Source organism: Esox lucius, chromosome 22, assembly GCF_011004845.1.
Source record: "Esox lucius isolate fEsoLuc1 chromosome 22, fEsoLuc1.pri, whole genome shotgun sequence".
Taxonomy (NCBI): Eukaryota; Metazoa; Chordata; class Actinopteri; order Esociformes; family Esocidae; genus Esox; species Esox lucius.
Window position 1 is genome coordinate 18,677,704 of NC_047590.1, and position 21,878 is coordinate 18,699,581.

Below are 21,878 nucleotides of genomic sequence, written 5' to 3' on the forward strand. Positions count from 1 at the left end.
AAACTGAATTTATTGTAGATTATTTGCTTATTTTAAAGATATAACTTTTTTGGAATTTGTTAAATACATAATAAAATGGTAAATATTTTTTCCCCCAATGTAATCTTGATATTATTGTTAATTAAAACCCTTACTTTAAAGTTGCACCTACTTTAAAGCACTTCCATTGGGCACTTCCTGTGCCCACGACTGCACTCACTACAGATTTCAATGCAATCCTCCATTCTTCGTCACCCTGTATTTGGTAACTGTTACACCTGCACTGTATGTCTTATACATCTAGAACACTCGCAAATGTACCGTTTTTGCTTTGTGTTTGTAGTCTGGTGTGACAAGATATCCTTTTCTAAACTTTTAAAAACCAGAATGATTTACCTTATGCTTGGTATAACCATGTTATGATCACATTTGTTTAACAGAGATGAAATATAAAATATATAGACAAAAGTTGCCCATACACACATTTGAGCATGCAGTGAACAGAAAAACGTATTGAATGAACTCCATCAATTTTCTTTGAAATTGACAAGTTTTAAACATAAAGTGGAAAATCAAAAGTAAACAAATTCTGGATAATATGGTCACAGACCCTGTTTGAAAAACAGTGAAAAAGTATAAGAATTGAATAATCACCCTGCAGTATAAAAGAAGACATAACTGCAATTTTCTGTTAGATTTAAGTGTATACACCTAACAACTCAACACCAACACATTAAAAAAAACCTACCTAACCCAACCAATCCCGATTAAAAGGTATAAATAATTGTCTTATTAATTGTCGGCTATAATACCACACAGAGTCACTCAAGAGTAGCCTACTATACACAAGGCAGCATTTATACCGGTATTAGCAAGGAACGCGTGGGCAGTATTGCAGACTGCAGAAATGGTTAGAAAGCTTGGTATGCTGCTTTGTTTGACTTGACATTACAGGCTAGCAAATAACATCAATGTTTGTGACAACATGAAGAGAGTTCATAGATTGGTTGTAGCATCGCCTCACAAAAGCAGATGAAAGTTCCCCTATCTGTCCTAATTACTGAAAGCTCCACCCCATAACTCAGTATCAGAATACAGGAAGGAGGAGCTCTGACTCATCTCTCTAAAGTGTTAGGTGTTATTTCTGTGCTTCACTCCCTCACTTCATAGGACACACAACACAACAGGTTTTCTTGGTGAGGGGTAACACTTCATTATACTATAATGTATAATGGCGTCAACCATTCCTGTTTCTGAGCTGCTGCTGGCCTCCTTAGAAGAACTAAGCACTGAGGACCTTAGCCAGTTTCAGTGGTTCCTAACTCAGGATGTGCTGGAGGATTTTTCTCCATTACGTAAGAGCCAACTGGAAAACCTGAACAGACAAAACACTGTGGACAAGATGACAAACACCTACAGCCATAAAGGAGCTGTGAAGGTCTCAGTCGAGATCATGAGAAAGATGAGACTCAACAGTCTTGCTGAGAAGCTACATAGAAACAGCCAAACATCCTGTCCTCTGTGTAATGACATGCTGAGGGATCCTGTTACACTGTCATGCAGCCATAGGGTCTGCCCAGCCTGTATACATGAGTGCTGGAAGCAGCCAGGTCCTCAAGAATGTCCAGTGTTCAACAAGAGGTTCTTAATGGCTGCAGAAATGTCTGAGGTGCTGTGCAGTCAGCACGGAGAGAAATTCAAGCTCTTTTGCCTAGATGATAAACAACTCATTTGTGTGATATGTCAGGCTTCAAGAAAACATAAAACCCACAACTGTAGCCCCATAGATGAAGTTGCACAAGATCAGAAGGACAAATTACAGAGCACACTGAATTCCTTAAAGGAGAAGCTTAGGGTCTTAAGTGAAATCAACCAAAACTGCGCTGAACACATCTCCATCCAGGCTCAGCTCACAGAGAGTCAAATTAAGGTGCAGTTTGAAAAGCTTCACCAGCTTCTACAAGAGGAAGAGGCAGCCAGAATAGCTAAATTAAGAGAGGAGGAACAGCAGAAAATTCAAGCCATGGAAGAAAAGATTGAAGAGATGAACAGAGATAGATCATCATATACAGACAAAATCAGAACCCTAGAGCAGGAGCTAGAAGCTGAAGACATCAAATTCCTGCAGAACTATGAGTCCATGATGGAACGAGCCCAGTGCAAACTGCCAGAACCAATTGTGGCGTCAGGAGAGCTGATAGACATGGCAAAACACTTGGGCAACCTGCAGTTCAGAGTTTGGGAGAAGATGCTTGACATTATAAAATACACTCCTGTAATTCTGAACCCAAACACTTCCCAACCGCTACTCATCCTGTCTGAGGATCTGACCAGCGTGAAACAGTGTGATGACAATGATGAAACATTGCATCTTCCTGACAACCCGGAGAGGTTTGATACCCTGAAGATGGTCTTGGGCTCTGAGGGCTTTAGGTCAGGCACACACAGTTGGGTCATTGAAGTTGGAGAAAATACTCACTGGTCACTGGGTGTGATGACAGGGTCTGCCCAGAGGAAGGGAAACATAGAGAGTGGATGCTGGCAGTATGGATTTATTGATGGTAAATATAAAACACAGTGTCCATCTGGGTCAGACACTCTGGTCACAGTGAAACAGAAACCCCTGAGAGTCAGAGTTCAGCTGGACTATGATGGAGGGAAGCTGTCATTCTCTGACCCTGATAATAAAACTCTTCTACACACATTCACAAACACTTTCACTGAGGAAGCATTTCCCTTTTGCTTTAATGGATGTAAACTCAACCCTATGAAGATCTTACCAGTAAAGGCTTCTGTGACAGTGGAAAATGCCAATGAGGCCTTACAGAACACAAGTGTAAGAGGGTTTACAGTAATCAACGTTTCCCAAGTCATAAACAACTACTGTACTGGATACCATGATCAAAACCAATTCCCCTTTGTATTATGACCACCTGCTTAATAATGTGCAGGGCCCCCTTTTGCCGCCAAAACAGCCCTGAGGCATGGACTCCACAAGACCTCTGAAGGTGTGCTGTGGTATCTGGCACCAAGACATTAGCAGCAGATCCTTTCCTGTTAGTTGCAAGGGGGGGCCTCCATGGATCAGACCTGTTTGTCCAGCACATCCCACAGATGCTTGATTGGACTAAGATCTGGGGAATTTGGAGGCCAAGTCAGTACCTTGAACTTGTGTTCCTCAAACCAATCCTGAACCATTTTTGCATTTTGGCAGTATGCATTATCCTGCTGAAAGAGGCCAATGCCAATACAGAGCTAAACTAATCAAAGGAACAAGCCTAGGCTGATTGAGACTATAGTTATGTGATGCTCAAAGATCATTTATTTTGTGAGATGTTGTCACACTTTTTTTGTTCATAGAAATGGAAAACATGACTCATCAGACCAGGCACGCAGCCCCATATGCAACAAACTGTGATGCACTGTGTGTTCTGACACCTTTCTATCAGTACCAGTGTTCACTATTTCAGCAATTTGAGCTACAGTAGCTCATCTGTAGGATAGGAGCGCGCAGGCCAGCCTCCGCTCCCCACATGCATCAATGAGCCTTTGCCACCCATGACCCTGTCGCCGTTTCACCGCTTTTCCTTCCTTGGACCACCTTTGATAGGTACTTTGATATTGTTTATGATAGTGATTATATTATCAATGAAAATAGTCATGATTACTTTGATGAAGAAAACTATAATAATGAAGATGATGATACTTGTATTTAACTTTAAACACAAATATGTTAAGATACATTAGAAAATATTTTTTTTATTTACTTTACTTTTTTGATACTTTCTCGATATTCAACAGTACATTTGAATTGATACCAGTGTTGTTTTCTTAGTAAAATGCTGTTGTACAATAGCTGCAGGATGTGGAAAGTGATTTGGATGTTATGGAGAAACTGAATTTATTGTAGATTATTTGCTTATTTTAAAGATATAACTTTTTTGGAATTTGTTAAATACATAATAAAATGGTAAATATTTTTTCCCCCAATGTAATCTTGATATTATTGTTAATTAAAACCCTTACTTTAAAGTTGCACCTACTTTAAAGCACTTCCATTGGGCACTTCCTGTGCCCACGACTGCACTCACTACAGATTTCAATGCAATCCTCCATTCTTCGTCACCCTGTATTTGGTAACTGTTACACCTGCACTGTATGTCTTATACATCTAGAACACTCGCAAATGTACCGTTTTTGCTTTGTGTTTGTAGTCTGGTGTGACAAGATATCCTTTTCTAAACTTTTAAAAACCAGAATGATTTACCTTATGCTTGGTATAACCATGTTATGATCACATTTGTTTAACAGAGATGAAATATAAAATATATAGACAAAAGTTGCCCATACACACATTTGAGCATGCAGTGAACAGAAAAACGTATTGAATGAACTCCATCAATTTTCTTTGAAATTGACAAGTTTTAAACATAAAGTGGAAAATCAAAAGTAAACAAATTCTGGATAATATGGTCACAGACCCTGTTTGAAAAACAGTGAAAAAGTATAAGAATTGAATAATCACCCTGCAGTATAAAAGAAGACATAACTGCAATTTTCTGTTAGATTTAAGTGTATACACCTAACAACTCAACACCAACACATTAAAAAAAACCTACCTAACCCAACCAATCCCGATTAAAAGGTATAAATAATTGTCTTATTAATTGTCGGCTATAATACCACACAGAGTCACTCAAGAGTAGCCTACTATACACAAGGCAGCATTTATACCGGTATTAGCAAGGAACGCGTGGGCAGTATTGCAGACTGCAGAAATGGTTAGAAAGCTTGGTATGCTGCTTTGTTTGACTTGACATTACAGGCTAGCAAATAACATCAATGTTTGTGACAACATGAAGAGAGTTCATAGATTGGTTGTAGCATCGCCTCACAAAAGCAGATGAAAGTTCCCCTATCTGTCCTAATTACTGAAAGCTCCACCCCATAACTCAGTATCAGAATACAGGAAGGAGGAGCTCTGACTCATCTCTCTAAAGTGTTAGGTGTTATTTCTGTGCTTCACTCCCTCACTTCATAGGACACACAACACAACAGGTTTTCTTGGTGAGGGGTAACACTTCATTATACTATAATGTATAATGGCGTCAACCATTCCTGTTTCTGAGCTGCTGCTGGCCTCCTTAGAAGAACTAAGCACTGAGGACCTTAGCCAGTTTCAGTGGTTCCTAACTCAGGATGTGCTGGAGGATTTTTCTCCATTACGTAAGAGCCAACTGGAAAACCTGAACAGACAAAACACTGTGGACAAGATGACAAACACCTACAGCCATAAAGGAGCTGTGAAGGTCTCAGTCGAGATCATGAGAAAGATGAGACTCAACAGTCTTGCTGAGAAGCTACATAGAAACAGCCAAACATCCTGTCCTCTGTGTAATGACATGCTGAGGGATCCTGTTACACTGTCATGCAGCAATAGGGTCTGCCCAGCCTGTATACATGAGTGCTGGAAGCAGCCAGGTCCTCAAGAATGTCCAGTGTTCAACAAGAGGTTCTTAATGGCTGCAGAAATGTCTGAGGTGCTGTGCAGTCAGCACGGAGAGAAATTCAAGCTCTTTTGCCTAGATGATAAACAACTCATTTGTGTGATATGTCAGGCTTCAAGAAAACATAAAACCCACAACTGTAGCCCCATAGATGAAGTTGCACAAGATCAGAAGGACAAATTACAGAGCACACTGAATTCCTTAAAGGAGAAGCTTAGGGTCTTAAGTGAAATCAACCAAAACTGCGCTGAACACATCTCCATCCAGGCTCAGCTCACAGAGAGTCAAATTAAGGTGCAGTTTGAAAAGCTTCACCAGCTTCTACAAGAGGAAGAGGCAGCCAGAATAGCTAAATTAAGAGAGGAGGAACAGCAGAAAATTCAAGCCATGGAAGAAAAGATTGAAGAGATGAACAGAGATAGATCATCATATACAGACAAAATCAGAACCCTAGAGCAGGAGCTAGAAGCTGAAGACATCAAATTCCTGCAGAACTATGAGTCCATGATGGAACGAGCCCAGTGCAAACTGCCAGAACCAATTGTGGCGTCAGGAGAGCTGATAGACATGGCAAAACACTTGGGCAACCTGCAGTTCAGAGTTTGGGAGAAGATGCTTGACATTATAAAATACACTCCTGTAATTCTGAACCCAAACACTTCCCAACCGCTACTCATCCTGTCTGAGGATCTGACCAGCGTGAAACAGTGTGATGACAATGATGAAACATTGCATCTTCCTGACAACCCGGAGAGGTTTGATACCCTGAAGATGGTCCTGGGCTCTGAGGGCTTTAGGTCAGGCACACACAGTTGGGTCATTGAAGTTGGAGAAAATACTCACTGGTCACTGGGTGTGATGACAGGGTCTGCCCAGAGGAAGGGAAACATAGAGAGTGGATGCTGGCAGTATGGATTTATTGATGGTAAATATAAAACACAGTGTCCATCTGGGTCAGACACTCTGGTCACAGTGAAACAGAAACCCCTGAGAGTCAGAGTTCAGCTGGACTATGATGGAGGGAAGCTGTCATTCTCTGACCCTGATAATAAAACTCTTCTACACACATTCACAAACACTTTCACTGAGGAAGCATTTCCCTTTTGCTTTAATGGATGTAAACTCAACCCTATGAAGATCTTACCAGTAAAGGCTTCTGTGACAGTGGAAAATGCCAATGAGGCCTTACAGAACACAAGTGTAAGAGGGTTTACAGTAATCAACGTTTCCCAAGTCATAAACAACTACTGTACTGGATACCATGATCAAAACCAATTCCCCTTTGTATTATGACCACCTGCTTAATAATGTGCAGGGCCCCCTTTTGCCGCCAAAACAGCCCTGAGGCATGGACTCCACAAGACCTCTGAAGGTGTGCTGTGGTATCTGGCACCAAGACATTAGCAGCAGATCCTTTCCTGTTAGTTGCAAGGGGGGGCCTCCATGGATCAGACCTGTTTGTCCAGCACATCCCACAGATGCTTGATTGGACTAAGATCTGGGGAATTTGGAGACCAAGTCAGTACCTTGAACTTGTGTTCCTCAAACCAATCCTGAACCATTTTTGCATTTTGGCAGTATGCATTATCCTGCTGAAAGAGGCCAATGCCAATACAGAGCTAAACTAATCAAAGGAACAAGCCTAGGCTGATTGAGACTATAGTTATGTGATGCTCAAAGATCATTTATTTTGTGAGATGTTGTCACACTTTTTTTGTTCATAGAAATGGAAAACATGACTCATCAGACCAGGCACGCAGCCCCATATGCAACAAACTGTGATGCACTGTGTGTTCTGACACCTTTCTATCAGTACCAGTGTTCACTATTTCAGCAATTTGAGCTACAGTAGCTCATCTGTAGGATAGGAGCGCGCAGGCCAGCCTCCGCTCCCCACATGCATCAATGAGCCTTTGCCACCCATGACCCTGTCGCCGTTTCACCGCTTTTCCTTCCTTGGACCACCTTTGATAGGTACTTTGATATTGTTTATGATAGTGATTATATTATCAATGAAAATAGTCATGATTACTTTGATGAAGAAAACTATAATAATGAAGATGATGATACTTGTATTTAACTTTAAACACAAATATGTTAAGATACATTAGAAAATATTTTTTTTATTTACTTTACTTTTTTGATACTTTCTCGATATTCAACAGTACATTTGAATTGATACCAGTGTTGTTTTCTTAGTAAAATGCTGTTGTACAATAGCTGCAGGATGTGGAAAGTGATTTGGATGTTATGGAGAAACTGAATTTATTGTAGATTATTTGCTTATTTTAAAGATATAACTTTTTTGGAATTTGTTAAATACATAATAAAATGGTAAATATTTTTTCCCCCAATGTAATCTTGATATTATTGTTAATTAAAACCCTTACTTTAAAGTTGCACCTACTTTAAAGCACTTCCATTGGGCACTTCCTGTGCCCACGACTGCACTCACTACAGATTTCAATGCAATCCTCCATTCTTCGTCACCCTGTATTTGGTAACTGTTACACCTGCACTGTATGTCTTATACATCTAGAACACTCGCAAATGTACCGTTTTTGCTTTGTGTTTGTAGTCTGGTGTGACAAGATATCCTTTTCTAAACTTTTAAAAACCAGAATGATTTACCTTATGCTTGGTATAACCATGTTATGATCACATTTGTTTAACAGAGATGAAATATAAAATATATAGACAAAAGTTGCCCATACACACATTTGAGCATGCAGTGAACAGAAAAACGTATTGAATGAACTCCATCAATTTTCTTTGAAATTGACAAGTTTTAAACATAAAGTGGAAAATCAAAAGTAAACAAATTCTGGATAATATGGTCACAGACCCTGTTTGAAAAACAGTGAAAAAGTATAAGAATTGAATAATCACCCTGCAGTATAAAAGAAGACATAACTGCAATTTTCTGTTAGATTTAAGTGTATACACCTAACAACTCAACACCAACACATTAAAAAAAACCTACCTAACCCAACCAATCCCGATTAAAAGGTATAAATAATTGTCTTATTAATTGTCGGCTATAATACCACACAGAGTCACTCAAGAGTAGCCTACTATACACAAGGCAGCATTTATACCGGTATTAGCAAGGAACGCGTGGGCAGTATTGCAGACTGCAGAAATGGTTAGAAAGCTTGGTATGCTGCTTTGTTTGACTTGACATTACAGGCTAGCAAATAACATCAATGTTTGTGACAACATGAAGAGAGTTCATAGATTGGTTGTAGCATCGCCTCACAAAAGCAGATGAAAGTTCCCCTATCTGTCCTAATTACTGAAAGCTCCACCCCATAACTCAGTATCAGAATACAGGAAGGAGGAGCTCTGACTCATCTCTCTAAAGTGTTAGGTGTTATTTCTGTGCTTCACTCCCTCACTTCATCTGACACACAACACAACACATTTTCTTGGTGAGGGGTAACACTTCATTATACTATAATGTATAATGGCGTCAACCATTCCTGTTTCTGAGCTGCTGCTGGCCTCCTTAGAAGAACTAAGCACTGAGGACCTTAGCCAGTTTCAGTGGTTCCTAACTCAGGATGTGCTGGAGGATTTTTCTCCATTACGTAAGAGCCAACTGGAAAACCTGAACAGACAAAACACTGTGGACAAGATGACAAACACCTACAGCCATAAAGGAGCTGTGAAGGTCTCAGTCGAGATCATGAGAAAGATGAGACTCAACAGTCTTGCTGAGAAGCTACATAGAAACAGCCAAACATCCTGTCCTCTGTGTAATGACATGCTGAGGGATCCTGTTACACTGTCATGCAGCCATAGGGTCTGCCCAGCCTGTATACATGAGTGCTGGAAGCAGCCAGGTCCTCAAGAATGTCCAGTGTTCAACAAGAGGTTCTTAATGGCTGCAGAAATGTCTGAGGTGCTGTGCAGTCAGCACGGAGAGAAATTCAAGCTCTTTTGCCTAGATGATAAACAACTCATTTGTGTGATATGTCAGGCTTCAAGAAAACATAAAACCCACAACTGTAGCCCCATAGATGAAGTTGCACAAGATCAGAAGGACAAATTACAGAGCACACTGAATTCCTTAAAGGAGAAGCTTAGGGTCTTAAGTGAAATCAACCAAAACTGCGCTGAACACATCTCCATCCAGGCTCAGCTCACAGAGAGTCAAATTAAGGTGCAGTTTGAAAAGCTTCACCAGCTTCTACAAGAGGAAGAGGCAGCCAGAATAGCTAAATTAAGAGAGGAGGAACAGCAGAAAATTCAAGCCATGGAAGAAAAGATTGAAGAGATGAACAGAGATAGATCATCATATACAGACAAAATCAGAACCCTAGAGCAGGAGCTAGAAGCTGAAGACATCAAATTCCTGCAGAACTATGAGTCCATGATGGAACGAGCCCAGTGCAAACTGCCAGAACCAATTGTGGCATCAGGAGAGCTGATAGACATGGCAAAACACTTGGGCAACCTGCAGTTCAGAGTTTGGGAGAAGATGCTTGACATTATAAAATACACTCCTGTAATTCTGAACCCAAACACTTCCCAACCGCTACTCATCCTGTCTGAGGATCTGACCAGCGTGAAACAGTGTGATGACAATGATGAAACATTGCATCTTCCTGACAACCCGGAGAGGTTTGATACCCTGAAGATGGTCCTGGGCTCTGAGGGCTTTAGGTCAGGCACACACAGTTGGGTCATTGAAGTTGGAGAAAATACTCACTGGTCACTGGGTGTGATGACAGGGTCTGCCCAGAGGAAGGGAAACATAGAGAGTGGATGCTGGCAGTATGGATTTATTGATGGTAAATATAAAACACAGTGTCCATCTGGGTCAGACACTCTGGTCACAGTGAAACAGAAACCCCTGAGAGTCAGAGTTCAGCTGGACTATGATGGAGGGAAGCTGTCATTCTCTGACCCTGATAATAAAACTCTTCTACACACATTCACAAACACTTTCACTGAGGAAGCATTTCCCTTTTGCTTTAATGGATGTAAACTCAACCCTATGAAGATCTTACCAGTAAAGGCTTCTGTGACAGTGGAAAATGCCAATGAGGCCTTACAGAACACAAGTGTAAGAGGGTTTACAGTAATCAACGTTTCCCAAGTCATAAACAACTACTGTACTGGATACCATGATCAAAACCAATTCCCCTTTGTATTATGACCACCTGCTTAATAATGTGCAGGGCCCCCTTTTGCCGCCAAAACAGCCCTGAGGCATGGACTCCACAAGACCTCTGAAGGTGTGCTGTGGTATCTGGCACCAAGACATTAGCAGCAGATCCTTTCCTGTTAGTTGCAAGGGGGGGCCTCCATGGATCAGACCTGTTTGTCCAGCACATCCCACAGATGCTTGATTGGACTAAGATCTGGGGAATTTGGAGGCCAAGTCAGTACCTTGAACTTGTGTTCCTCAAACCAATCCTGAACCATTTTTGCATTTTGGCAGTATGCATTATCCTGCTGAAAGAGGCCAATGCCAATACAGAGCTAAACTAATCAAAGGAACAAGCCTAGGCTGATTGAGACTATAGTTATGTGATGCTCAAAGATCATTTATTTTGTGAGATGTTGTCACACTTTTTTTGTTCATAGAAATGGAAAACATGACTCATCAGACCAGGCACGCAGCCCCATATGCAACAAACTGTGATGCACTGTGTGTTCTGACACCTTTCTATCAGTACCAGTGTTCACTATTTCAGCAATTTGAGCTACAGTAGCTCATCTGTAGGATAGGAGCGCGCAGGCCAGCCTCCGCTCCCCACATGCATCAATGAGCCTTTGCCACCCATGACCCTGTCGCCGTTTCACCGCTTTTCCTTCCTTGGACCACCTTTGATAGGTACTTTGATATTGTTTATGATAGTGATTATATTATCAATGAAAATAGTCATGATTACTTTGATGAAGAAAACTATAATAATGAAGATGATGATACTTGTATTTAACTTTAAACACAAATATGTTAAGATACATTAGAAAATATTTTTTTTATTTACTTTACTTTTTTGATACTTTCTCGATATTCAACAGTACATTTGAATTGATACCAGTGTTGTTTTCTTAGTAAAATGCTGTTGTACAATAGCTGCAGGATGTGGAAAGTGATTTGGATGTTATGGAGAAACTGAATTTATTGTAGATTATTTGCTTATTTTAAAGATATAACTTTTTTGGAATTTGTTAAATACATAATAAAATGGTAAATATTTTTTCCCCCAATGTAATCTTGATATTATTGTTAATTAAAACCCTTACTTTAAAGTTGCACCTACTTTAAAGCACTTCCATTGGGCACTTCCTGTGCCCACGACTGCACTCACTACAGATTTCAATGCAATCCTCCATTCTTCGTCACCCTGTATTTGGTAACTGTTACACCTGCACTGTATGTCTTATACATCTAGAACACTCGCAAATGTACCGTTTTTGCTTTGTGTTTGTAGTCTGGTGTGACAAGATATCCTTTTCTAAACTTTTAAAAACCAGAATGATTTACCTTATGCTTGGTATAACCATGTTATGATCACATTTGTTTAACAGAGATGAAATATAAAATATATAGACAAAAGTTGCCCATACACACATTTGAGCATGCAGTGAACAGAAAAACGTATTGAATGAACTCCATCAATTTTCTTTGAAATTGACAAGTTTTAAACATAAAGTGGAAAATCAAAAGTAAACAAATTCTGGATAATATGGTCACAGACCCTGTTTGAAAAACAGTGAAAAAGTATAAGAATTGAATAATCACCCTGCAGTATAAAAGAAGACATAACTGCAATTTTCTGTTAGATTTAAGTGTATACACCTAACAACTCAACACCAACACATTAAAAAAAACCTACCTAACCCAACCAATCCCGATTAAAAGGTATAAATAATTGTCTTATTAATTGTCGGCTATAATACCACACAGAGTCACTCAAGAGTAGCCTACTATACACAAGGCAGCATTTATACCGGTATTAGCAAGGAACGCGTGGGCAGTATTGCAGACTGCAGAAATGGTTAGAAAGCTTGGTATGCTGCTTTGTTTGACTTGACATTACAGGCTAGCAAATAACATCAATGTTTGTGACAACATGAAGAGAGTTCATAGATTGGTTGTAGCATCGCCTCACAAAAGCAGATGAAAGTTCCCCTATCTGTCCTAATTACTGAAAGCTCCACCCCATAACTCAGTATCAGAATACAGGAAGGAGGAGCTCTGACTCATCTCTCTAAAGTGTTAGGTGTTATTTCTGTGCTTCACTCCCTCACTTCATCTGACACACAACACAACACATTTTCTTGGTGAGGGGTAACACTTCATTATACTATAATGTATAATGGCGTCAACCATTCCTGTTTCTGAGCTGCTGCTGGCCTCCTTAGAAGAACTAAGCACTGAGGACCTTAGCCAGTTTCAGTGGTTCCTAACTCAGGATGTGCTGGAGGATTTTTCTCCATTACGTAAGAGCCAACTGGAAAACCTGAACAGACAAAACACTGTGGACAAGATGACAAACACCTACAGCCATAAAGGAGCTGTGAAGGTCTCAGTCGAGATCATGAGAAAGATGAGACTCAACAGTCTTGCTGAGAAGCTACATAGAAACAGCCAAACATCCTGTCCTCTGTGTAATGACATGCTGAGGGATCCTGTTACACTGTCATGCAGCCATAGGGTCTGCCCAGCCTGTATACATGAGTGCTGGAAGCAGCCAGGTCCTCAAGAATGTCCAGTGTTCAACAAGAGGTTCTTAATGGCTGCAGAAATGTCTGAGGTGCTGTGCAGTCAGCACGGAGAGAAATTCAAGCTCTTTTGCCTAGATGATAAACAACTCATTTGTGTGATATGTCAGGCTTCAAGAAAACATAAAACCCACAACTGTAGCCCCATAGATGAAGTTGCACAAGATCAGAAGGACAAATTACAGAGCACACTGAATTCCTTAAAGGAGAAGCTTAGGGTCTTAAGTGAAATCAACCAAAACTGCGCTGAACACATCTCCATCCAGGCTCAGCTCACAGAGAGTCAAATTAAGGTGCAGTTTGAAAAGCTTCACCAGCTTCTACAAGAGGAAGAGGCAGCCAGAATAGCTAAATTAAGAGAGGAGGAACAGCAGAAAATTCAAGCCATGGAAGAAAAGATTGAAGAGATGAACAGAGATAGATCATCATATACAGACAAAATCAGAACCCTAGAGCAGGAGCTAGAAGCTGAAGACATCAAATTCCTGCAGAACTATGAGTCCATGATGGAACGAGCCCAGTGCAAACTGCCAGAACCAATTGTGGCATCAGGAGAGCTGATAGACATGGCAAAACACTTGGGCAACCTGCAGTTCAGAGTTTGGGAGAAGATGCTTGACATTATAAAATACACTCCTGTAATTCTGAACCCAAACACTTCCCAACCGCTACTCATCCTGTCTGAGGATCTGACCAGCGTGAAACAGTGTGATGACAATGATGAAACATTGCATCTTCCTGACAACCCGGAGAGGTTTGATACCCTGAAGATGGTCCTGGGCTCTGAGGGCTTTAGGTCAGGCACACACAGTTGGGTCATTGAAGTTGGAGAAAATACTCACTGGTCACTGGGTGTGATGACAGGGTCTGCCCAGAGGAAGGGAAACATAGAGAGTGGATGCTGGCAGTATGGATTTATTGATGGTAAATATAAAACACAGTGTCCATCTGGGTCAGACACTCTGGTCACAGTGAAACAGAAACCCCTGAGAGTCAGAGTTCAGCTGGACTATGATGGAGGGAAGCTGTCATTCTCTGACCCTGATAATAAAACTCTTCTACACACATTCACAAACACTTTCACTGAGGAAGCATTTCCCTTTTGCTTTAATGGATGTAAACTCAACCCTATGAAGATCTTACCAGTAAAGGCTTCTGTGACAGTGGAAAATGCCAATGAGGCCTTACAGAACACAAGTGTAAGAGGGTTTACAGTAATCAACGTTTCCCAAGTCATAAACAACTACTGTACTGGATACCATGATCAAAACCAATTCCCCTTTGTATTATGACCACCTGCTTAATAATGTGCAGGGCCCCCTTTTGCCGCCAAAACAGCCCTGAGGCATGGACTCCACAAGACCTCTGAAGGTGTGCTGTGGTATCTGGCACCAAGACATTAGCAGCAGATCCTTTCCTGTTAGTTGCAAGGGGGGGCCTCCATGGATCAGACCTGTTTGTCCAGCACATCCCACAGATGCTTGATTGGACTAAGATCTGGGGAATTTGGAGGCCAAGTCAGTACCTTGAACTTGTGTTCCTCAAACCAATCCTGAACCATTTTTGCATTTTGGCAGTATGCATTATCCTGCTGAAAGAGGCCAATGCCAATACAGAGCTAAACTAATCAAAGGAACAAGCCTAGGCTGATTGAGACTATAGTTATGTGATGCTCAAAGATCATTTATTTTGTGAGATGTTGTCACACTTTTTTTGTTCATAGAAATGGAAAACATGACTCATCAGACCAGGCACGCAGCCCCATATGCAACAAACTGTGATGCACTGTGTGTTCTGACACCTTTCTATCAGTACCAGTGTTCACTATTTCAGCAATTTGAGCTACAGTAGCTCATCTGTAGGATAGGAGCGCGCAGGCCAGCCTCCGCTCCCCACATGCATCAATGAGCCTTTGCCACCCATGACCCTGTCGCCGTTTCACCGCTTTTCCTTCCTTGGACCACCTTTGATAGGTACTTTGATATTGTTTATGATAGTGATTATATTATCAATGAAAATAGTCATGATTACTTTGATGAAGAAAACTATAATAATGAAGATGATGATACTTGTATTTAACTTTAAACACAAATATGTTAAGATACATTAGAAAATATTTTTTTTATTTACTTTACTTTTTTGATACTTTCTCGATATTCAACAGTACATTTGAATTGATACCAGTGTTGTTTTCTTAGTAAAATGCTGTTGTACAATAGCTGCAGGATGTGGAAAGTGATTTGGATGTTATGGAGAAACTGAATTTATTGTAGATTATTTGCTTATTTTAAAGATATAACTTTTTTGGAATTTGTTAAATACATAATAAAATGGTAAATATTTTTTCCCCAATGTAATCTTGATATTATTGTTAATTAAAACCCTTACTTTAAAGTTGCACCTACTTTAAAGCACTTCCATTGGGCACTTCCTGTGCCCACGACTGCACTCACTACAGATTTCAATGCAATCCTCCATTCTTCGTCACCCTGTATTTGGTAACTGTTACACCTGCACTGTATGTCTTATACATCTAGAACACTCGCAAATGTACCGTTTTTGCTTTGTGTTTGTAGTCTGGTGTGACAAGATATCCTTTTCTAAACTTTTAAAAACCAGAATGATTTACCTTATGCTTGGTATAACCATGTTATGATCACATTTGTTTAACAGAGATGAAATATAAAATATATAGACAAAAGTTGCCCATACACACATTTGAGCATGCAGTGAACAGAAAAACGTATTGAATGAACTCCATCAATTTTCTTTGAAATTGACAAGTTTTAAACATAAAGTGGAAAATCAAAAGTAAACAAATTCTGGATAATATGGTCACAGACCCTGTTTGAAAAACAGTGAAAAAGTATAAGAATTGAATAATCACCCTGCAGTATAAAAGAAGACATAACTGCAATTTTCTGTTAGATTTAAGTGTATACACCTAACAACTCAACACCAACACATTAAAAAAACCTACCTAACCCAACCAATCCCGATTAAAAGGTATAAATAATTGTCTTATTAATTGTCGGCTATAATACCACACAGAGTCACTCAAGAGTAGCCTACTATACACAAGGCAGCATTTATACCGGTATTAGCAAGGAACGCGTGGGCAGTATTGCAGACTGCAGAAATGGTTAGAAAGCTTGGTATGCTGCTTTGTTTGACTTGACATTACAGGCTAGCAAATAACATCAATGTTTGTGACAACATGAAGAGAGTTCATAGATTGGTTGTAGCATCGCCTCACAAAAGCAGATGAAAGTTCCCCTATCTGTCCTAATTACTGAAAGCTCCACCCCATAACTCAGTATCAGAATACAGGAAGGAGGAGCTCTGACTCATCTCTCTAAAGTGTTAGGTGTTATTTCTGTGCTTCACTCCCTCACTTCATAGGACACACAACACAACAGGTTTTCTTGGTGAGGGGTAACACTTCATTATACTATAATGTATAATGGCGTCAACCATTCCTGTTTCTGAGCTGCTGCTGGCCTCCTTAGAAGAACTAAGCACTGAGGACCTTAGCCAGTTTCAGTGGTTCCTAACTCAGGATGTGCTGGAGGATTTTTCTCCATTACGTAAGAGCCAACTGGAAAACCTGAACAGACAAAACACTGTGGACAAGATGACAAACACCTACAGCCATAAAGGAGCTGTGAAGGTCTCAGTCGAGATCATGAGAAAGATGAGACTCAACAGTCTTGCTGAGAAGCTACATAGAAACAGCCAAACATCCTGTCCTCTGTGTAATGACATGCTGAGGGATCCTGTTACACTGTCATGCAGCCATAGGGTCTGCCCAGCCTGTATACATGAGTGCTGGAAGCAGCCAGGTCCTCAAGAATGTCCAGTGTGCAACAAGAGGTTCTCAATGGCTGCAGAAATGTCTGAGGTGCTCTGCAGTCAGCACGGAGAGAAATTCAAGCTCTTTTGCCTAGATGATAAACAACTCATTTGTGTGATATGTCAGGCTTCAAGAAAACATAAAACCCACAACTGTAGCCCCATAGATGAAGTTGCACAAGATCAGAAGGACAAATTACAGAGCACACTGAATTCCTTACGGGAGAAGCTTAGGGTCTTAAGTGAAATCAACCAAAACTGCGCTGAACACATCTCCATCCAGGCTCAGCTCACAGAGAGTCAAATTAAGGTGCAGTTTGAAAAGCTTCACCAGCTTCTACAAGAGGAAGAGGCAGCCAGAATAGCTGAATTAAGAGAGGAGGAACAGCAGAAAATTCAAGCCATGGAAGAAAAGATTGAAGAGATGAACAGAGATAGATCATCATATACAGACAAAATCAGAACCCTAGAGCAGGAGCTAGAAGCTGAAGACATCAAATTCCTGCAGAACTATGAGTCCATGATGGAACGAGCCCAGTGCAAACTGCCAGAACCAATTGTGGCGTCAGGAGAGCTGATAGACATGGCAAAACACTTGGGCAACCTGCAGTTCAGAGTTTGGGCGAAGATGCTTGACATTATAGAATACACTCCTGTAATTCTGAACCCAAACACTTCCCAACCGCTACTCATCCTGTCTGAGGATCTGACCAGCGTGAAACAGTGTGATGACAATGATGAAACATTGCATCTTCCTGACAACCCGGAGAGGTTTGATACCCTGAAGATGGTCCTGGGCTCTGAGGGCTTTAGGTCAGGCACACACAGTTGGGTCATTGAAGTTGGAGAAAATACTCACTGGTCACTGGGTGTGATGACAGGGTCTGCCCAGAGGAAGGGAAACATAGAGAGTGGATGCTGGCAGTATGGATTTATTGATGGTAAATATAAAACACAGTGTCCATCTGGGTCAGACACTCTGGTCACAGTGAAACAGAAACCCCTGAGAGTCAGAGTTCAGCTGGACTATGATGGAGGGAAGCTGTCATTCTCTGACCCTGATAATAAAACTCTTCTACACACATTCACAAACACTTTCACTGAGGAAGTATTTCCCTTTTGCTTTAATGGATGTAAACTCAACCCTATGAAGATCTTACCAGTAAAGGCTTCTGTGACAGTGGAAAATGCCAATGAGGCCTTACAGAACACAAGTGTAAGAGGGTTTACAGTAATCAACGTTTCCCAAGTCATAAACAACTACTGTACTGGATACCATGATCAAAACCAATTCCCCTTTGTATTATGACCACCTGCTTAATAATGTGCAGGGCCCCCTTTTGCCGCCAAAACAGCCCTGAGGCATGGACTCCACAAGACCTCTGAAGGTGTGCTGTGGTATCTGGCACCAAGACATTAGCAGCAGATCCTTTCCTGTTAGTTGCAAGGGGGGGCCTCCATGGATCAGACCTGTTTGTCCAGCACATCCCACAGATGCTTGATTGGACTAAGATCTGGGGAATTTGGAGGCCAAGTCAGTACCTTGAACTTGTGTTCCTCAAACCAATCCTGAACCATTTTTGCATTTTGGCAGTATGCATTATCCTGCTGAAAGAGGCCAATGCCAATACAGAGCTAAACTAATCAAAGGAACAAGCCTAGGCTGATTGAGACTATAGTTATGTGATGCTCAAAGATCATTTATTTTGTGAGATGTTGTCACACTTTTTTTGTTCATAGAAATGGAAAACATGACTCATCAGACCAGGCACGCAGCCCCATATGCAACAAACTGTGATGCACTGTGTGTTCTGACACCTTTCTATCAGTACCAGTGTTCACTATTTCAGCAATTTGAGCTACAGTAGCTCATCTGTAGGATAGGAGCGCGCAGGCCAGCCTCCGCTCCCCACATGCATCAATGAGCCTTTGCCACCCATGACCCTGTCGCCGTTTCACCGCTTTTCCTTCCTTGGACCACCTTTGATAGGTACTTTGATATTGTTTATGATAGTGATTATATTATCAATGAAAATAGTCATGATTACTTTGATGAAGAAAACTATAATAATGAAGATGATGATACTTGTATTTAACTTTAAACACAAATATGTTAAGATACATTAGAAAATATTTTTTTTATTTACTTTACTTTTTTGATACTTTCTCGATATTCAACAGTACATTTGAATTGATACCAGTGTTGTTTTCTTAGTAAAATGCTGTTGTACAATAGCTGCAGGATGTGGAAAGTGATTTGGATGTTATGGAGAAACTGAATTTATTGTAGATTATTTGCTTATTTTAAAGATATAACTTTTTTGGAATTTGTTAAATACATAATAAAATGGTAAATATTTTTTCCCCCAATGTAATCTTGATATTATTGTTAATTAAAACCCTTACTTTAAAGTTGCACCTACTTTAAAGCACTTCCATTGGGCACTTCCTGTGCCCACGACTGCACTCACTACAGATTTCAATGCAATCCTCCATTCTTCGTCACCCTGTATTTGGTAACTGTTACACCTGCACTGTATGTCTTATACATCTAGAACACTCGCAAATGTACCGTTTTTGCTTTGTGTTTGTAGTCTGGTGTGACAAGATATCCTTTTCTAAACTTTTAAAAACCAGAATGATTTACCTTATGCTTGGTATAACCATGTTATGATCACATTTGTTTAACAGAGATGAAATATAAAATATATAGACAAAAGTTGCCCATACACACATTTGAGCATGCAGTGAACAGAAAAACGTATTGAATGAACTCCATCAATTTTCTTTGAAATTGACAAGTTTTAAACATAAAGTGGAAAATCAAAAGTAAACAAATTCTGGATAATATGGTCACAGACCCTGTTTGAAAAACAGTGAAAAAGTATAAGAATTGAATAATCACCCTGCAGTATAAAAGAAGACATAACTGCAATTTTCTGTTAGATTTAAGTGTATACACCTAACAACTCAACACCAACACATTAAAAAAAACCTACCTAACCCAACCAATCCCGATTAAAAGGTATAAATAATTGTCTTATTAATTGTCGGCTATAATACCACACAGAATGACTCAAGAGTAGCCTATTGTACACAAGGCAGCATTTATACCGGTATTAGCAAGGAACGCGTGGGAAGTATTGCAGACTGCAGAAATGGTTAGAAAGCTTGGTATGCTGCTTTGTTTGACTTGACATTACAACTGGCATACAGTGCAATGTATGTCAGTTGTCCTATAGAAAAACCCAGAGGAGGAAAAAGACAAGGTCCTTATCAAGTGAATAGGTGTGTCGTTGCAGGTCTCTCACGAGGATAAGCAGTTCAAGTACAGTGAATAACCTGAAATCATGCATGCGTGAGTGGTAAACTGCCAGAGGTTAAAAAAGGTTCAGGGTAACAAAAACGGAGAAATAATGTATGGATAGAGGCTAGCAAATAACATCACTGTGTATAACAAGATATCCTTTTATAAACTTTTAAAAACCAGAATGATTTACCTTATGCTTGGTATAACCATGCTATGATTACATTTGTTTAACAGAGATGAAATATAAAATACATATATATATAAAATATAAAATATATATATTTCCCAAGTCGTAAACAACTACTGTACTGGATACCATGATCAAAACCAATTCCCCTTTGTATTATGACCACCTGCTTAATAATGTGTAGGGCCCAAGACATTAGCAGCAGATCCTTTTCAGTCCTGTTAGTTGCAAGGGGGGGCCTCCATGGATCAGACCTGTTTGTCCAGCACATCCCACAGATGCTCGATTGGACTGAGATCTGGGGAATTTGGAGGCCAAGTCAGTACCTTGAACTTGTGTTCCTCAAACCAATCCTGAACCATTTTTGCATTTTGGCAGTATGCATTATACTATGATGGACGGAAGCTGTCATTCTCTGACCCTGATTATAAAACTATTCTACACACATTCACAAACACTTTCACTGAGGAAGTATTTCCCTTTTGCCTTAATGGCTGTAAACATAATCCTCTGAGGATTTTACCAGTAAAGGCCTCTGTGACAGTACTAATAAACAATGAAATCTTCTTAAAAGGCTACAAGTCTGACCAGTGTTCCCGTGATGAATAAAAACTCTTACACTGGATCGAGGTTATTATAGTTTTACATTTTTTATTAGTTTTTATTTTTATTTCGTTTTGACTTTTTGTTTTCAAATTCAGTTTAGTTTTAATTATTTTTTAAAGTGGGTTTGCTAGTTTAGTTTAGTTTTTATTTTTTGAAAATGCTTATTTTTAGTTTATTTTTTATTAGTTTTAGTGTTAGTTTTAGTTATTTTTTGTAATATGGGCTATTTGTCAGGGGCAAGATTCAAAAAGGTCAGAAAAAGTATTGTGTAATAATAACTCAACAAAAACGATGTTGTTTAGGGGCAAAGTGTTATGATATGTATATTTGGTGCAAGGCACAGATTCACAGATGTTAGCACTCAAAACCTGTGATAACCATGAATCATCATACATGTATATGTCTAGCACTAGTTTTGTTATGACCAAGAGCATAAATAGATAGAACTCAAAATGCAGATTAAGTTTTTAGCCATCTGATCGCTATTTAGTAGATTTGCTTTAATGTTTTGAAAAAAGTATCTGAAAGGGATAGTTAAAATAATGTTACACAGAACTTTATTATATTAAATATGGTTCACGCTTTCACAAAATATACACATTTAACACCATAGAGGCCTACCAAATTCACACCCCATGGAAATTCCTTTAACGTTAACGTTACCTCTTACAAAATTCACACGCCGTACCAAAAA

The 21,878-nt window shown here is 39.9% G+C and overlaps 5 protein-coding genes across 5 annotated transcripts; all 5 read left to right on the forward strand.

Moving 5' to 3' along the window:
- The first annotated feature begins 1,385 nt into the window (after positions 1–1,385).
- On the forward strand, positions 1,386–2,948 carry LOC114830063 (zinc-binding protein A33-like). Its single transcript, XM_029116807.2, has one exon. The coding sequence runs from the start codon at positions 1,433–1,435 to the stop codon at positions 2,906–2,908; it is 1,476 nt and encodes a 491-aa protein (XP_028972640.2). The 5' UTR covers positions 1,386–1,432; the 3' UTR covers positions 2,909–2,948.
- Positions 2,949–5,081: 2,133 nt separating this feature from the next.
- On the forward strand, positions 5,082–6,819 carry LOC114830087 (E3 ubiquitin-protein ligase TRIM39-like). The gene is made up of 2 exons (XM_034289923.1): positions 5,082–6,411; positions 6,445–6,819. The coding sequence occupies exons 1-2, from the start codon at positions 5,082–5,084 to the stop codon at positions 6,777–6,779; spliced, it is 1,665 nt and encodes a 554-aa protein (XP_034145814.1). The 3' UTR covers positions 6,780–6,819.
- Positions 6,820–9,127: 2,308 nt separating this feature from the next.
- LOC114830088 (zinc-binding protein A33-like) lies at positions 9,128–10,690 on the forward strand. The gene has a single exon (XM_034289894.1). The coding sequence runs from the start codon at positions 9,175–9,177 to the stop codon at positions 10,648–10,650; it is 1,476 nt and encodes a 491-aa protein (XP_034145785.1). The 5' UTR covers positions 9,128–9,174; the 3' UTR covers positions 10,651–10,690.
- A 2,308-nt stretch (positions 10,691–12,998) lies between these two features.
- LOC114830089 (zinc-binding protein A33-like) lies at positions 12,999–14,561 on the forward strand. The gene has a single exon (XM_034289893.1). The coding sequence runs from the start codon at positions 13,046–13,048 to the stop codon at positions 14,519–14,521; it is 1,476 nt and encodes a 491-aa protein (XP_034145784.1). The 5' UTR covers positions 12,999–13,045; the 3' UTR covers positions 14,522–14,561.
- A 2,306-nt stretch (positions 14,562–16,867) lies between these two features.
- Positions 16,868–20,422, forward strand: LOC114830090 (zinc-binding protein A33-like). The gene is made up of 2 exons (XM_029116875.1): positions 16,868–18,297; positions 20,384–20,422. The coding sequence occupies exons 1-2, from the start codon at positions 16,915–16,917 to the stop codon at positions 20,420–20,422; spliced, it is 1,422 nt and encodes a 473-aa protein (XP_028972708.1). The 5' UTR covers positions 16,868–16,914.
- The last annotated feature ends 1,456 nt before the right edge of the window (positions 20,423–21,878 follow it).

Coding starts and splice junctions, on each gene's coding strand:
- LOC114830063 (XM_029116807.2), top strand. CDS start 1,433: ATGAGAAAGATGAGACTCAACAGTCTTGCTGAGAAGCTACATAGAAAC.
- LOC114830087 (XM_034289923.1), top strand. CDS start 5,082: ATGGCGTCAACCATTCCTGTTTCTGAGCTGCTGCTGGCCTCCTTAGAA. Junction 6,412..6,444: donor GCAGTATGGATTTATTGATG/GTAAATATAAAA, acceptor CATCTGGGTCAG/ACACTCTGGTCACAGTGAAA.
- LOC114830088 (XM_034289894.1), top strand. CDS start 9,175: ATGAGAAAGATGAGACTCAACAGTCTTGCTGAGAAGCTACATAGAAAC.
- LOC114830089 (XM_034289893.1), top strand. CDS start 13,046: ATGAGAAAGATGAGACTCAACAGTCTTGCTGAGAAGCTACATAGAAAC.
- LOC114830090 (XM_029116875.1), top strand. CDS start 16,915: ATGAGAAAGATGAGACTCAACAGTCTTGCTGAGAAGCTACATAGAAAC. Junction 18,298..20,383: donor AGGCCTTACAGAACACAAGT/GTAAGAGGGTTT, acceptor GTGTCGTTGCAG/GTCTCTCACGAGGATAAGCA.